Source organism: Anabas testudineus, chromosome 22 (assembly GCF_900324465.2).
Source record: "Anabas testudineus chromosome 22, fAnaTes1.2, whole genome shotgun sequence".
In the NCBI taxonomy this organism is placed as follows: domain Eukaryota; kingdom Metazoa; phylum Chordata; class Actinopteri; order Anabantiformes; family Anabantidae; genus Anabas; species Anabas testudineus.
Genome location: NC_046630.1, coordinates 19,654,432 through 19,672,178, shown reverse-complemented (window position 1 = coordinate 19,672,178; position 17,747 = coordinate 19,654,432). Strand labels below are relative to the sequence as shown.

Here is a 17,747-nt window from a genome sequence, read left to right as displayed (position 1 = left end):
AAAGCGTTTTGGAGCAAGAGTCTTGTTGTGTTGTCAATAACACATCGTCTGTAGCAACAAATAGTAGACGTCTCTTCCCCTAAATTATACATTGTGTTTGTTTCAAAGATAACACATGACTTATCTGATTAACGTGGGCTGTCACTTTTCTTTTCTTTTCATTTTTTTGAGAACTTCATGTAAAGCACCACTTGACCTACTGTATCTTACCATGGCCTGGTTAGGCCACTGGAACTTGGGGTATATTCAGCTGAGGGACCCCAAGTGAACTGCTTATAGATAAAGATTCAGATGAAGTCGATTTCAGTAAAACTGGTTCTCCATCATTTTAACGGCACTGTTCTGTTCTGAACTCCAGTCTTCTGTTGTTGAGGAACTTCAGTTTCTGACCACAGGGTGTCAGGATTGGTCGCTGCATTAATGTGGACCTCTGGCCTAAAGACAGGAAAGACTTGCTTTTTGATTTTCAAGCGGAACATTTACACACTGGCATCCTGTTTAATTAGTATTTGTTTTAGCTCTAATGATGAAGATTTTAAAATATACTTCTACTTTTAGTTTTTTCAGTGATATAAGGTACATTTTAGACATGCCTCATATTCAGTGTTGGGGAGAAGTGGACTACATTTAATTAAACCAGTAGTTAAATATATGTTGCAGTTTCTACATTTATATTTGTGTAATAGTTAAATACATTTTTGAAATTTTTGCGTTGCACTGTTGTGTTATCTATTCAAAATATAATTTTGGGACGTCAAAGGAAATTTTGAAGCTACTGCTCATATAGTGTATAAATTAGAGAATGTGCCAAATGTGCAAGTATCTGTTAAGATTGTACAAATTCAGTGTTAGAAACCTGACAGGTAAGAAAACCACGAGACAAGTGCTGAAGTCGTTAAATGTATTTAGTCTTTCTGGTTTTAGCCACACAGACTCTTGTTTCTTGTAAAACCAAAGCTAAGATTTCTTGCACATTTTTTTTTATAATCACATTTGTGTTTAACAAACTCAACTGAGTGACTTTTTTTCTTTCTACTTTTATTTTTTATTCTACTCTTATGTGACTTTTTCTTTTATATTTTTCTAGACTTCATTGTCCATTTGATAATTTCTTTTTTACTTCTTGTAGTTTAACTACATTTCTCTCAGTGTTTTTTCTGTAGTGGTTACAGCTGCTTGGTGCTTATATACTACACAAACCATCACATGACAGCAAAGCAATAAAAAGAAAATGTAGCTGAAATACTAAAGCATGACTTGCTAGATGTTAATAATGGGTTAATTCCTTAATTTTAATTGGATGTAAAAAAAAAAAAAAGAAAGAAAGAAATTTCAGTGAAATAAAACAAACAGAAATCGAAGTCTTTTAAAAATATAAAAATATTTAGATATTTGTTTTGCCATAAATCAGGTCATGTAGTTTTAATGAGTGAGTGCAGGTCTACAGTAGAATGCGTCCTATGATTAGGACGTCTTGCACTATTTAATTTCCCACTAATAACAGCACATCCCGGCCTCCATCCAACAGGACGACCTCTATCTGCGAGCTCACCGTGAACGCAGCACGGACAAAAGAGCTGAAGAATAAGAATTCGCTTTTTATTCGGCTGATGTCACATCAGTGACACATGATCCGTGTGCCACGGTTTATTTCTAACAGCTGAATATCGTTTCACAGGCCTGTCTGTCCCAGAATGATGTGATCTCATGTTATTCATGACGATAAGTGAAGAAATCACGGCGGATCGTGAAGTGATGGTCGTTTTAAATCAGTTTAAAACCTCTGTAAAATAAAAATAAAAATAAAAATAAACAAATAAATAAAACAGGAATATTTATATTTAACCAAAGAAATATCGAAATAACTCAAGATTGTTTCCTAGAAATATAATATTTTCCCTCTAATATTTTTCAGATTAAAAATTCTCTTGTTTAATTATATGTTTAATTATATATATTATAATTATATATTTTCACACGTTTCATTTGCACCGTTCAGTTGTAGTTCAGCTCTCAGATTAGGATCAGGGGCCCACACATGATTTATTTAGTATTTGTCCTGTTTAACCCACACTTCAGATTTGTTCTTGACTTTTTATTTTTTAAGTTTTATTCATTTTAAGATGTTACAGTAAAACGTTTGTGAGGCCGTGCTGCTGATTCACATGATTTAAATCTAACCATGAGCGCAGAGTGAAGTGAAGAATGGAAGAGGAGACTCTGGATGTTACCTGGTTTCTATCCAGCCCGCCGTCTCTCCATGACGTGTGTGAGGATGGTGGATCTGGTTTTCACACTGTTCAGTGTGTTGCTGCTGCTGCTGGAGGCGGATCCATCCAGACCAGTACCGAGCGGTGGAGGGAGCAGAGGGAGGGTTCCTGCCTCTGAACTTACCCTCCTGAGGACACAGACAGAGACAGAGACAGAGACAGAGAGACAGAGACAGAGAGACAGAGACAGAGAGACAGAGACAGAGACAGAGACAGAGAGTGTCGGGCTCAGGATGGGAAGTCAAGTTCAGGACTGCCGCATCCCTTTCAGACCCAACATCTGGATTTTCATCAGCTGATCATCTCGTCTGACTGAAAACTTGGCGGATCAAACTCGTTTTGCTCCACTTAGTCCAGGTGGGGATCCCGGGGATTTCAGAGGAGACACCGACCACACTGTGTGGGGCTGTGGGAGCGTCGGCCGCGCGTAACGATGCTGAACGACATCAGGCTGGAGGACCGTCTGCGCACTGATGCCAGCGCCCTGGACGAGCTGATCGGTGAGTTGGTGCTTTCTGTGTGGGGGAGTTTCCATGAGTGGGAACTTCTTAGTAACTATTTCTTGTTTCCACTGCCGTTGGGACACCTTTTTTATTTTTGAACTTCTTTTCTATTATTACAGATCTAATCATTAGTTTTTCTCCTTCTAACGTTACATCAACGTGTGAATTACACACACAGAGTTTTTTGCAGGTAGAACTATCTGCTGCTCAGAGGAATAAATATAATTAAATAGCAGCTCTCCTTATGATCAGATCTACATTTTTAACCTGCACTCGCTTTAATTATTTCTCCTGACTTAGTTCCTTTTTAAAGCCACTCATTCTGTTTTTACACTCTTGTTTTTGCTTTTAATTCCATTACACATGATGAGACACACACAGCTGCAATGCAAATGTGTGGGTTTTTTTTTTTTTGTTTGTTTGATTGTTTGTTTTTTGTATGCATACACAGACACATATGAAAAATAACAGCTTGACCAGCATGGTAATGGAGATATTTGTAATGATGAATCCAGCGTGTATAATATGATGCTGGCCTTGAAGAAAGGCACAGAGGCCTGCAGTCTGTGACAGCACTGTCTCTGCACGTCCTGCATATAGTCACACAGTCATACAGGCTTCATTATAATACAACTAAATACACAGGAAATATGTAGCATTGAAAAAACATGGCTATGGAGAGGTCAGAGAGTGGAGACATGTCAAAATCTGACGAGAAGTTTCCCATAGAGACCTGAAGAAGTCCAGCAAAGACCTGGTCCAGCAGCTTCCTCTGAATGCCGAGTTGATCGTTCCATTGTGCAAAAGCTTGATCAGGAAGTTGTTTCTAGTTGTTCTAATGTAAAAACTGAGAAATGTGACAAATATATGACCAAAAAAAACTATCGAATGGTGGCTGCTGCACAGTACTGTACACACACACACACACACACACACACACACACACACACACACACACACACATATATATATATATATATATATATATATATATATATATATATATATATATATATATATATATATATATATATATATATATATATATATATATACATGTACAGTACTCTATATATAGTCTACATATGTCTACAGTAAAATGAAGCCATCCACTCACCTATCCATTCAGTACAGTAGCTCTAGTCTGCAAGTGTGTGTGTGTGTGTGTGTGTGTGTGTGTGTGTGTGTGTGGTCTCTACAGACTGGCATAGAGCTGAAAAGTCATTTTGTGGACTAAAATATAAAAAAAATAATAATAAAAAAAAATAAAAATAACCAAACTCTAAACCGAGGCTGTGACACAGTGCACATGAGTTTAATCTGATAAAACACCTCAGTGCTCAGTTTTCATTACGCAGTAACAAACACACCCTGTGACACCCTGACTGTGTCTAGTAGTCTGACTGAAGCAGGTCCTCTTCTGTCTTCTGGTAGCTCTAACCACTTCTCCATCCTCCTTGTCTCCTCTCCAGCCGGCTCCTGTCCCCCGCGGGCCGTGTGCGAGGGCTGCACACGCGTCATCTCAGACCGCTTCTTGATGAGGGTGGACGATGCTTCCTGGCACGAGGACTGCCTGCAGTGTGCCGCGTGCCAGCAGCCGCTCACCGCCACCTGCTACACGAGAGCCTCCAAAGTGTACTGCAGAGAGGACTACCAGAGGTAAGAGCTACAGGGAGGGCTACCAGAGCTGCAGGGAGGGCTACCAGAGCTGCAGGGAGGGCTACCAGAGGTAAGAGCTGCAGGGAGGGCTACCTGAGCTGCAGGGAGGGCTACCAGAGGTAAGAGCTGCAGGGAGGGCTACCTGAGCTGCAGGGAGGGCTACCAGAGGTAAGAGCTGCAGGGAGGGCTACCAGAGCTGCAGGGAGGGCTACCAGAGGTAAGAGCTGCAGGGATGGCTACCTGAGCTGCAGGGAGGGCTACCTGAGCTGCAGGGAGGGCTACCAGAGGTAAGAGCTGCAGGGAGGGCTACCAGAGCTGCAGGGAGGGCTAGCAGGGAGGGCTACCTGAGCTGCAGGGAGGGCTACCTGAGCTGCAGGGAGGGCTACCAGAGCTGCAGGGAGGGCTACCAGACGTAAGAGCTGCAGGGAGGGCTACCTGAGATGCAGGGAGGGCTACCAGAGGTAAGAGCTGCAGGGAGGGCTACCAGAGCTGCAGGGAGGGCTATCAGAGGTAAGAGCTGCAGGGAGGGCTATCAGAGCTGCAGGGAGGGCTACCAGAGCTGCAGGGAGGGCTACCAGAGCTAAGAGCTGCAGGGAGGGCTACAGCTGCTGATGCTGCGGCTGCTGCACACCACACCCCGACTTTAGCAGTTCGGCTTTTTCTTGAAAATATCAAGAAAAAGGACGCAGCTCGGTGTTTGTGTTTCAGCTCGGTGTGTGTGTGTTTCAGCTCGGTGTGTGTGTTTCAGCTCGGTGTGTGTGTGTTTCAGCTCGGTGTGTGTGTTTCAGCTCGGTTTGTGTGTGTTTCAGCTCGGTGTGTGTGTTTCAGCTCGGTGTGTGTGTTTCAGCTCGGTGTGTGTGTTTCAGCTCGATGTGTGTGTTTCAGCTCTGTTTGCGGGATACAGCCGTCCAGACCTTCTGAAACTCATTAAGTTTCATGTTTCTGACAGTGTCTGTTTTCTCCGTTTCTTTTGAGTCAACACAATTAGAAATGAATCCGGACTCAGCTCTGATTATTCAATTGTCCAATCATATTGTATATTTTATATAATTAATATAACATTAATATATTATATTATATTATACATTATATTAATGCATCAATGATTCTTTATTGTATTTTGTCTTTTACACTGCTGGCTTAATTCTTAAAATTCAGATACTATTATTATTATATTAATATTATTATTATTATTAATAATAATAATAATAATAAATTAAGCTGTTGGTTTTACTTCTGCCTGTTGTTGAATTTGTAATGAGCAAATAGTGTGTGAAGTCTAGAAATAATTTACATTTACTTTATTTTTTTAGTTCCAGACACTAATTTAATTTGAATAAACTCCTATCCAATATTAGTATTGTATTGTAGTATTTCAAAAATCAACTGTGTTCTTTAAAATCCACGAGTGAACAGCGTTCATATTATTATTAATGTAGGTTAAACATGAAAGCATTGATAGTGCTGTTGACCTTAATAAGTGAATAAGCAGTACAGATATAAATAAATATTAATAAAGGGTAACAGTGAATATTTCTGCTACGTGAATGAAAAAAAAACATTCTTTACATGTTGGTGAATAACAATACATAAAGAATAATTTTGGAGTAATATAAACAATTAAAATGAAATGAAATGTAGAAGCCTGGCCAGCTGTGCTAGCTCACCGATTAGCAACTATATTCATATTCATGTGGGTTATTTAAAACAAGAGCTAAAACCATAACCTTTCTTAAACCAATACAAATCATCAAGTGATGAGCAGCACCGAGCAGAAAAGTTAACATATATAGTTGTAAGATAACATTCAGAATATCCATGTGCACGTAAAGACAGTTAGAGCTTGAGCACACAGTGGACGACAGAGTGGCCACATTTATGGCAGCTTAGCTGTTTTGTGACATAAGCTGACACACACTCTTAGAATAATGTCAGCAGTTCAAGCAGCCGGTGTACATTTGACAGAAATGGTTGTGGAATCAAACCGTGTGTATCAAAAAGTCCTGTTTTTCACAGATTTGTCTTATTAAAATGCTGCAAACTTGTGAAGCATCAATAGCAGTTAGAATTCTTTGATGTGGTTCAAATGTAATGTAATGTAATGAGATTGTTAAAACCCAGGGTGGCTTCTTATTTGTTGGTTTATCAGTTAGATTTTTCCTTACTTATCTAAAAATGTTAAATTGTTATTAAATTATGAAATTAAAGTAAATTATCACATATGAACATATGAAAGATTTTGATAAAAAATATAGAAGCAAGTTTATTCGCAGTCAGAAAATTACAGCAATTTTTAAAATATGAAAAAATGTGAAAATAGTAAATATAGTAAAATATACGTAGATGAAAACACACTTCTCCACTTGAGGGGCCCTGCTTCCCAAGGCCTCCTCTGGTGTTCAGTCTCGACCTAGTACCTAGCAATAAAGGATCTCAGCCAGGACTCAGGCTCATGTAGATTTTGTGGTTGATTATAAAAAGACATATATCTACTCTGAAATTCAGCCAGACAACAGAACATCATTCTGAAGCAGTATACGTTTGGATAGGTTGCATTAAAGGTTGCTCTAAAATCTAAGTGGCAGTCCAGAAAGCAAGGTTGGTCTACTGAATTTACGTGCTAATTCCAATTAGGCTTGTTGTCAACGTTTCAACAACACAAATTCTTGGTGTCACGTGGTGATTTAACCAGTACAACTGCAGTGTGGCTCTCTCGTTATAAAGTGTGAAGTCTGTACTGTGATCTTTGTGAGAATGACCTGGAGCTGAGGTCATGTCATCATCTTACCTTCAGTTCTCAGCTTCATTTTTACTTACCTAATTTTAATGGTATTTCTGATTCAAAGGTATAATATTAGAAGTCTAAGGTCAATTTGTAACTTAAAATGTCCACACAGCTGAATTTTGAAACTGCAACACACCAAGTCAAGTTCAGGTTACCAACAGAGAATTCTGAATAAAATAAAGAAGAACTCACAGTAAAACAACATCTCATGTCTCTTACAGCCTTTTCCACACTGTTGTGAGTAGGGTTGGGCAGAGTGATCTAAATATCACTAATATAGATATTGGATCGATGCTAGTGTGTTGTTGTCCTGGTATCAAAGACTATCCAGGTAGTGTATTTCCATTTCCATTTAGTCATTTAGCAGATGCTTTTATCCAAAGCGACTTACAAGGGTAGGCAGGGGAGGGCGTAAGGAGGTTTTGCCTGAGGACCCCTACTGAAGGTAGACCACAGCTGGGATTTGAATCCCAGTCTCGCACACGGTAGGCAGTGATCTTACTACTACACTAACCAGCCGCTAAATGTGGTGATGAAAGTGATATTTCAGTCATGTCGGATCTTTAATGCTGACTTGTGACTTTGTGAAGTGTAATTGGTCATCACAGTTAAATACAGACTATATTCAGACTTTAAAATAACATGTTCAGCTCACGTGTCGTCTAAATGAAGGATTTGATTGGAATACCTCACACCTGAAATATGAAAACGGCTTATCCTTTTTCTGTGCATGCTATGTGTGAAGTGTTGTTTTAGATGTATTTATTATTTTAGTCTTTCACTTTCATGCATATGTATTATTATTATTATTACTAAAAATATTTTTTATTATTCTTGCTGTTGTTGTTTTTTATTATAATTCTTCAGATTTAACATATTGATGATAATGATCGATGGCCCTGTTTTTACATGGTACCTGGTTAAATCCAGATTTTGCAGTACGGCCCTTCCCAGAGACTTGTTTTGTAGCATTTAGCTGACACACTTTATTGACCCAGAGACCCAGAGACCTTCTCCTAAACAGTTCTACGTATGTTGTGAATCTATAAACAGAGTACACAGTCATGCCCCCCCTCTCAGGGTAGCTGGGTAATGTTTCCCCCACTCTGCAGGCGCCCACAAGCTGGCCAATCGGAACAGGTGGAGAGAGTGGTTTCAGGGTGGAGGGGCGTTAAAGAGACACGAGCTAAGACTTACCATGAAAAGGTGTTTTGTATAGAATTGTAAATTATTCAAAACTATTTTAGTAGGGACCCAGAATTAAAATACAAACCTAAATATTCTGCATAATATGGCCACTTTAAGACAGAGAGAAATGATAGTGTGTTTAAACAGCCTTCATCTCTTTGCTGGTTATAAACGCTAAATTGTTGGTTAAAATCAAGTGTTACCTGCATAGTTGAGCATTTTTCATTATGTGTGTTTGCTGCAGTCTTTGTTGTGCTGATGTAGGGTCTCTAAACGGTGGCTTCTACAGCAGCATCTTATTAAATGTTGTTTTTAATCAAGTGCAGCTCAGGAGCAGGCTCAGCCAAACTGACTGGAGAGTTTCTCACAAGCTGCTGCCTCTGTGTTTTATACAGTTACTTAACCTGCTTACTTTCTTAGTCTTTGGGGGAGAAAAATATTTATGTATCACCAAAAAACAAGAGATGCTGGTGGTTTAATCAAAGCTCTTCAGTCCTTGTGGACTAAGTCTTAGAGGAGGTTGACTACACTAGATTGTAGATTGTGAGATTATGGGGATGCTGTGCTCTCATAGCATTTACCTGTAGTTTGCTTACTTGTCTTTAGTTGAACAGCTGATGAACTCACACATGTTGGCACCATCTTCTCGCTGGTGGGAGAGTGTTTGGGTGGCTGCTGTGATATGTAAAATAAATCCTGAACAGCTCATAATGCACTAGAACACACACAAATATGTTGAGGCTATTAGACTAAAATATATATTTGTAAGGATTTATTAGCATCTAATTCACATCATTAGCACAGCTTAATTTGTATTATTTTTATAGTTATACCAGTCAAATTATGCAAAGATTTAATATTTATATTGTAAATATTATATTTATTATATTTGCATTGTAAATTGAAGTGCGTGGTTTAACAATCCTTAGTGGACTTTTCTACTTGCTCATTTTACCTTCCTGTTTGTGACTTTCAAGGTGAAGTGGGGACCAATGGACTCCCAGCTACGAGCATATGTTAACCTGTTAACTCCACATTGCATATGCTTTAAATTTCTGTTGACTAGCAAACTCATCATCACATTCATTTCAGATCAGTGATACTCAGACAACAAAATGTCCTTGAAGCCCCCACTAGAAAGATGATTTTTTTTAGTTGTCGCTCTTCTTTGTAAGTCAACCACAATTCATCATTGAACAAGGAGGTATTGGGATATGTCATTGTAAAACTGAGCAGGTTTATTTTATTAGAAACCAGAGGACCCTGTGTGTTCAGCATTAATCAAAGCCCAGACCCCTGCAAGTGAGGATCCAGGAGTAAATCCTGGTCCCAGACACAGCAGGCTGTCCAGGACTCTAAACACACTCAGTTCCCCTGGGAGCAGGGGCAAAGAAAAGAAGAGGGGGGTGGGGTGAATAAAGTCAACCCAAAGAAACAACAGAGTTAGCAGCAGGGGCTCCTTAAAGAATTGCTCTGTTTTGATACCTCAGCTGATCAACGGCCAAGCTCAGCACTATAAAAACAAGCCTTCATGAAAACTTTGCAGATTGGGTTTCATCGCCTCTCCAGACTCTTGCCCCAGTAACCACAGGTTGTCCTCCTCCCACAGTCTACACCATCATCTAACTGCAGTGATTTATGCTACTGGTCCTCTGACCCCACCTTGACTTCAAACAGAGGCAACATGAAACAGTCTGTGGGCATGGAGTCCAGGGAGCTGTGGAGGGAGAGTTTTCAGCTTTCAGAGGGTCAGAATACAGCTAATGCAAATATAATTTAGGCTGCTCCATGAGGCACACAATACAACACACAATAATCAGACTTTATGATCTGTTTTTATTTATAGCTAAGTTGAGTAAATAAAAGACAAGTATGGATGGAATGACTGGCTTAAAGCCCATTACTGTTAATATAGGGATCATTTCTATAGTCACCATAAAGGTACATGACAGTAACTAATGAGTCACCTTTCAAACCCCACCTGAGTAATCAGCCAGAACTGAACTTTACTTAAAGGACAAAGTGCTTGTGGAACTTCAGCAGCTGATTGACATGGACAATCTCTTAATTCTTGGTAATACGTAATTATATCATGCCAAAAATAAAGATATCAGTCTGGAACTTAGTATAAAGATGCATGGATAAAGGTGGATGCTCATTAAGAAGGACCTCAATAAGGACTCTACTGCTATCTTCAAGCTTTTTACAGTGTCTAGAACAGCTGTACAACACCTGTGGAATATTTGCAAAGCACAAGTAGACAAAGTTTGTTAAAAACAAACCTGGACCTGGTCGAAAGCTTGTTCTGATTGTTGCTAAACTGGCTTCTTCTGGACTGGATTTTTGAGGTTATTTTGTTTTGTTGTGTGGTTAATCATCATGGGATTTAAGGTCATTGTCCAAGAAAAGCTCCATTGTTCACAAAGAGACACATCAATGCCAGACTGAAGTTGGCACATGAAGATTTGAAAGAAGTGAGTTTTTGGAAGTCTGTCCTTTGGCCAGGTGAGACCAGACTTGAGCTGTTTGGGCACATTTATGGAAGGGAGAGACCATCAACACTAAAAACACAATTCACACAGTTAAACATGGTGGTGGGAGCGTGATGCTGTGGGGCTGTATTCCTGCTTCAAACACAGGGAATCTTCATGGGATCATGAAGAAAGAAAAATATATTTACTTTTTTTGGGAGGTTACAGTATAAAGAAATTTGCTGCCAGTCTATCTAGCAAGACATTGACCCAAAGAAAACATCCATGCTCATGAAAAAAATTGAAGGAGACCAAAATGAAAATGTGAGTGATGAGAATGTGAATATTTAGCTTGTGAAGGAAGAATATAACATTTGAAAATTGTAGAAATATATTTAATATACATTTAGATTTTTATTACAATTTGCATTCCCTTAAATGACAGTTATCCAATTACGAGGTATTTTTCTAATTATGTAGAGTTTCTAAATGAGAACATGCAGGACGCTATGTTTATTTATGTTTCACGCTGCATGGAGCTTATTTCATTACTGCACAACATTCTTCATTTATGTGTAGGCAGCTTCCTGTTGTTTTATTACGCAATGTTAGGTGTTAGAGTCATTCAGAAAGTGATCTGTTTTTTACCCACTGACTTCAGAACAGCTTGGCATTCCTCTACCACAGTGGGACAGAGACAGACTCTAAAGTTGAGAGAGCTACAAATCATAAAGGGGCCACAGACAAACTGAAATGAATGCTTGCCCCTCTGAGTCTGAATTTAAACAATCCCATCAACCTAGATACACTAATGCTAAAAGTAAAGTAAAGTAAAATGTTGATCATCAAACATCGGGTGCCTTTATTGACCTCATAGGAACATTGACTTTAGGTCAGTATGTATGTTTGGGCATTGTAGGGTTTATATGTTATATTCACTCCATGATCCATAGATTTTTGCACCCTGCTTCCTGTTCTTCAGTTTCCTTATCATTGGACTTGGCAAGAGCATCTCTTGCCTTGTGCAGTCTGTGTATCTCATATTACAGTAATATGTGTCTGTTGGGTTCCTAAGCATGGCTGGGATTTATTGGAGATTTATCATTGAGCACCCATTGAGGAGGACAGCCTGTTCAGCCAAAGAAAAACCATTAAACATCATCTAAAACTGCTGCAGTATTCTGCTATCAGTTGTCTCACAGTGCCTCACCTGTTTGGGGCCCGTACCATCTTGTATTTGTAATGTTTTTGAATCCACAGAAATATAAATGTGTCCCTGACATGAAGGCGTTTATGCAGCAGTTTAATAATGGGCCCAGGGATCAAAGAGTGGGCCACAACAGCCGAACCAAACCACTGAACCACCGGTAGGGGTGAGGGGGGGGGGGGGGGGGGGGGGTGGCCCAGGCAAACAGGCTGTTTTGTCGACTGGCTATAACAGTCGAATTTATAGCACATCCTAGGGTGGGACAGGGTGTTAGAGGAGTTTGCTGGAATAATTATTTTTATTACCAGAGAAAAGCCAGAAAGAAAATAAGAACCAGATCCTCCCTGTCCTTCACGACAATAGTTCATATAAAACAGACAGACAGACGTCAGAGTGTGGACACTGGTTTTATATGTCCCACACTCTGTAATGTCTTTAACCGACGCTTGGCCCCATCACTGATTGGGCTTTTGTCTTAGGTTGACTTCCCACAACAGAACACAGTCTGGTCTAGTTTTCTCAGCTGACTTCCTTAGTCACATATTGACCGCATTCAGTCACATTTGGTTTTCAGTTTGTTCACTCACCACTGTGTTAGTTTTTGTATTTGAAATATTAAGATCTTCATCATCTAAGATATACAGAGATGAAACACTGCAAAAATACTAACAGTGACATTTAATTTGATGTATAACACCTGAAATACATCACATTCAAAACATTACCGGTGAATGAATGTGTGGTTGATGAGGAGCTGGAGGAGAAACTCTACTCTAATCATTAACTTACTGAAAACAATGTATGACGACTGTTAAATCACATCAAATCATCCACAATATCAGGTCTCACAATAAAACGTTACCAAAGATACACACCTCCTCCCCCCAAACACTACCTCTCATGGTGGCTTAAAGGACGGACCGCATGGGGGTCACCCACCTCAGCATGGCACATTTTATACAGCAAAGCAAAGAGGTGTATTGGTGCTGTAGAGCAGGGCAGTCTAAAAGGCGCTTAACATTAACCCCTACTAAGGTAATGCAAGGGAGAAGTGTAGGAGAATCATTAACAAAACCATACAAACTCCTACAGAGAAATGATCAAAACTAGGGGAGGAACTTCATCATGCTGCAAGACAGTGATTTCAAAACTCAACTCAGTCTAGGTCTTTAGAAAAAAGTGCAAGTCAATCACCATCATAAACAAACAACAACTAAAAGAGGCTGCAGTACAAGCCTGGAAAATTATGTCAATATCAAGAAGAAACCAACATTTTCAAAATGTCAGTGAGTCACAAGCTTGATGCAGACAAACAATAAGTCTTATTTACTTTAATTCATTTGAAAACTGTTATTTCAATGCTTTCACATACTCAGAATTTGGATCGACAAAAGGTGCAATCTTCGGTTGTTTAATTTAACAGTCGCATCTCAGAGGATCTGACTGTAAAAGTGATATAAGTGACTCCCTAAAAAGAAAGGAGGCTGTTTATAGGGAATTATTGAATGTTACTGAAGAAACTGTAGAGTTAAGAAAATATATTTTTAATTTAACAATATAATTCATTTATTCATTCAGTCGTTGTTTTTGTTATCCTGATAACATACATGTGGTGTAAATGCCCCAAAGTGCTTTATTTCAGAGAGATAATATATATCACTTGGAAATTGAAATTGAAATTGGTTCCTGCGGTCTTCTAACCTTAACTTCATTTACCCTAAATCCTAATCTTTCTGTCAACTGATCATCACCATCAGTGGTTGATGCACCTTAACCCTCTTTGGTTAATCTTTGACTTAAGTAGAAGTAGTAGCACAGTGTGGAAATACCTGCATTCAAAATGTGATGCAATATATCCTCATCTGTTTGTTAATATTCTGTCATTTTCTTCTGAATCTGAGTGTAATTTGTAACCACAGGTGTCAGATAAATGTAATAATAGCAAAATATACTTATACTAATATGAATTCCCTGGGGAAAATTCTTGTGGTTAGGCAGCCACATTTAAAGCACCAGGAGTTGAACCATCCTCCCTGGAACTCGTAGATGACTGCCAGACTTTACAACAGCAGTCTACCTAGATGCTTTCTACCATTTCAAAACATGGTGTTTATTTTTGTAACCATGACCACAAAGGTCTACACCCGTCTAAAGGAGCTAAAAACTACAGTTTATTGTCATGTGAGAAAAATAGCATAACTGTTAATTGGAAGAACAGCCCAAACTACATAAATAAAACCCAACTTGTAATAATGTGTAGAGTTCTGGTCCAATAATCAGATTCTAAGATGCTGGTATAGTTGACCCGTTTGCTCTTGCTTCCTTTTATTCTAAATCTTTCTCCCTGCATCAGCTCAGAGGACAGCAGCTCTCCGATCTGACAGATACATGTTTGCCAGTGTTGGCTGGCTGCTCCTCTCTCTCCCCTCCCTCCGCTTCCCCCTCTTTTCTCCCGTTTAATCGTTTTATCAGCGCTCCCGGCCTCTCCTGGGAATCTGCCTGGCATTTAGCAAGCAGAGACGACACAAGACCCCAAGGGCTCATCCAAAACCCGCCTGCTCCAAGCTGTCCACATTATTAGCTTCCTGGTCTCAGAGGAGACCTTAGTCATTCACACACACACACACACACACACACCAATACAAGCACACACTCCTTCACTGTGTTTTATGATTCTTTGTTCTTCTCTGCTGTTTCCTTTTCAGCTTTTCTTTTCACATCATCCTTTGTCTCCACTTTCCTCTGTGCTCTGCCTCCTCCTCCCTAGAGAAAGAGGAAGATGTGTTGTCAGAGAGCATCTCCACCACCAGTGTAACAGTAATTACTTCATTGATATTCCTTGCCTAATTACACTGCTGTGGATCATTTGCATAAATCTTTTTCCTTTTTTGAACCACGAACGCAAACAGATGTCTGTAATCTTGTTGGGCTGGTTTAACTGCAGCATACATTATGTCTGCCTCTGGGCTTCCCCTTTCCTTTTCTGCCGCCTGTGTCTCTCTCGCCCTGCACACAACACCCCGACAGTCTATGACACAAAGGTGACTAACCATTACTGGGCTTTTTTTCCATACATTTATTCTTAAAAAAAAAAGTTCTTAATCTGGAGATTAGTTTGTACCGTCATCTTATATTGATGAATCCCATCATTCTCATCAGTTTATTATTTGTAGAGACCATAATGACTTGTAAAACAACAGTATTAATTATGTAAAAACATTATTATTGATACAATTACTGATTCTGATTCTGATTCTGATTAATGATAGAAATGACTGCAGAAAACCTAGTTCTTCATTTGCGTGCTGCTGTATATCATGGCATGAATATAATTTTGTGCTTGAGTGATATTAAATAAATCCATAATGTTGAATAAGCATGTATTTATGTCTGCCAACATATGGTTATTCTACTGCTGTGTCATTAAGAGGCCTGCTGCCTGAGATGACCACAGGACTCATATATAGACCACCCCATACAGCCAGACTGTAAAACCACATTACCCACAGTCCTCCAACAGTGGCTCATTAAGCGTGGTCACTGTTCATTACTGCTGATCAGCAGCTCGATGCCAGGTAGTAGTTAGATATTGATGGTATTCTCATCACAAACCAGCAGCAGCACTGGAGCTCAGCCAGTTACTATAGTCCACCTCTGGCAAATTTAACTCCTGACCAAAGCAACCATCACGGGATTATTAGTAAAAATTAAAATGGGATTTTATTAATTATGAATTAATTAATTTCACATACAATATGCAGATGGATGTGTTAAAAACACTGTCTGTGAGGCTCCAATTGAGGCTTAAGTTTCTTAGTAAAACAGACACAGCTTCACATACAAGCTGTAACATTTTACTTTACTAATTTTACTTTATTTTACAGGTCCTGTATTTTTCTCCTTAAATGTCCTTCATGATTTCTTAACAATAAGCTTGTATTCAACCCCTCAACCTTTGTGATCCTGGTACCAGGATCAACATCTGTAACTTTTACAAATCATGGCCACAATTTTGAGAAGGTTGTCCAAACCATTTCCATTGTATTATTATTGTTGTTGTTGTTGTTGTTATTGTTGTTGTTGTTAGTGTTATTATTATTATATTAACTAGCTACTACTGACTAAATGTAGATGGGTATTTTCAGGGGGAATAAAATGTTATATAAACTAAGACTTAAATTATAGGAATTTGTCTACTAAACAACACTTTTTTTTTACACTTTTTTTTGTTTAAATTTTTTAAATTTTTAAAGTTAAAATTATTAAACTCTCTGGAGCACTGGATGTGATGTTGTTCTGGACAGTTTTGCCTTCTCAAGTGGAGTTTTTTTTTTTTTTACCCAGGTTTAATTAGGGTGTAGTATACTCCTCTTGATTAGGTGTCAACAACACCTTAAGAAATTTTTTCCACATGCCGCATTTAGTTTGTTTTATACCCCACATAATTCCTTACAGTAGAAATGGGTCTGGGTTCTCATGGGTTAAGAAACACCTAAAGGAAAGTACCTGGAAAATACCTTTTACTTCAGCATATGTAGAAAATCAATACCTCCTTTATGTGTAATGTGATCTGACTGTACAGTAACTGAGATAACAGTAAGGACTGGATTATGAGTTCTTCTGTAAGACCTAATATTGGCACATTAGGGCGTCTGATACAGAAAAAACAAACAAACACAGTCGTCTGACAAAAATGCCAACACCATGTGATGTAATTTGGAAAAGCACTGCACTGACCAATCAAATAAGCATAAACACACGTTCCTCGTAGACGTACAATTTCCAATTTACATAGCTTTGAATTGTACAATTAATAAAGTGGCTGTCCTGATGAGCTGTATCAATAAATATGATAAATAAATAATAAGTAATCCATTTTTACCTGGAAGTAATTAAACATTCAACATTCAGTACAACATAAAGTAAGTCACATAAGTAAAATAGCTTAACAATAATATGATATGATATATTATTTGATTAATCATATAGCAGGAGTGCACTGCCAAAATGAAATTAGTCTGCTAGCAAACATTAGATGCTGTGTGTAGGTGCATTTTAATTAAAAAAGGTCATGTTTTTTAATTTCTTTCAAAGGAACTAAAGTTAGGAACATTGCCTCAATTGAAAATGTTGGAGGGAACTGTGATTTGTATTTCCACAGTAAGACCAAAACAATGGAAATATTAAAATAATTAACCTGCTGACAATTGCAAGTTACCATATTATATATATATATATATTATTGCATAGTATTTGACCAACCAGTGACGTTCAGCTCCTCACACCCTGCCCCTTAGTTTCTGGTTGTTCCTGACCTGGGTTTTTCTGGGTGGGCCCCAAGATTAAATGTAGTCGCTTTTTCCTGTGGTGGAAATACACAAATATAAAAAACTAAGTTCCTCAGTAGGTTCCTGTACCCTGGGAAAGGTTTCTGCAGTGGAAATGCACTATTGCTTAGTGGACTATATTTCATTACATGTAGCATTGATGATGATTTTTTTGAACACCAGGCTTTTCTGGGTGTGAACAGTGACTCCTGGGGTTATATAGATTTTTTTACTACATCACCAAATCACATGACACTTTGTTTTGGCCACATTTGTATCCCTATATTGCGTCTCTTTTGTTATGTTGTTTTCCTTAATTGAAGAAAAGGCCGTTTAT

At 38.7% G+C, this 17,747-nt stretch overlaps 1 protein-coding gene across 1 annotated transcript in view; it reads left to right on the top strand.

Annotated features, from left to right (window-relative positions):
* The first annotated feature begins 2,648 nt into the window (after positions 1-2,648).
* The window catches only part of LOC113148379 (LIM/homeobox protein LMX-1.2-like), a 34,787-nt gene continuing 19,688 nt past the window's right edge, over positions 2,649-17,747 (top strand). Inside the window, exons 1-2 of the mRNA XM_026340070.1 lie at positions 2,649-2,770; positions 4,246-4,432. Of these exons, the coding sequence (XP_026195855.1) occupies positions 2,704-2,770; positions 4,246-4,432 (254 nt within the window). The 5' untranslated portion in view covers positions 2,649-2,703. The remainder of the gene's footprint in view (positions 2,771-4,245; positions 4,433-17,747) is intronic.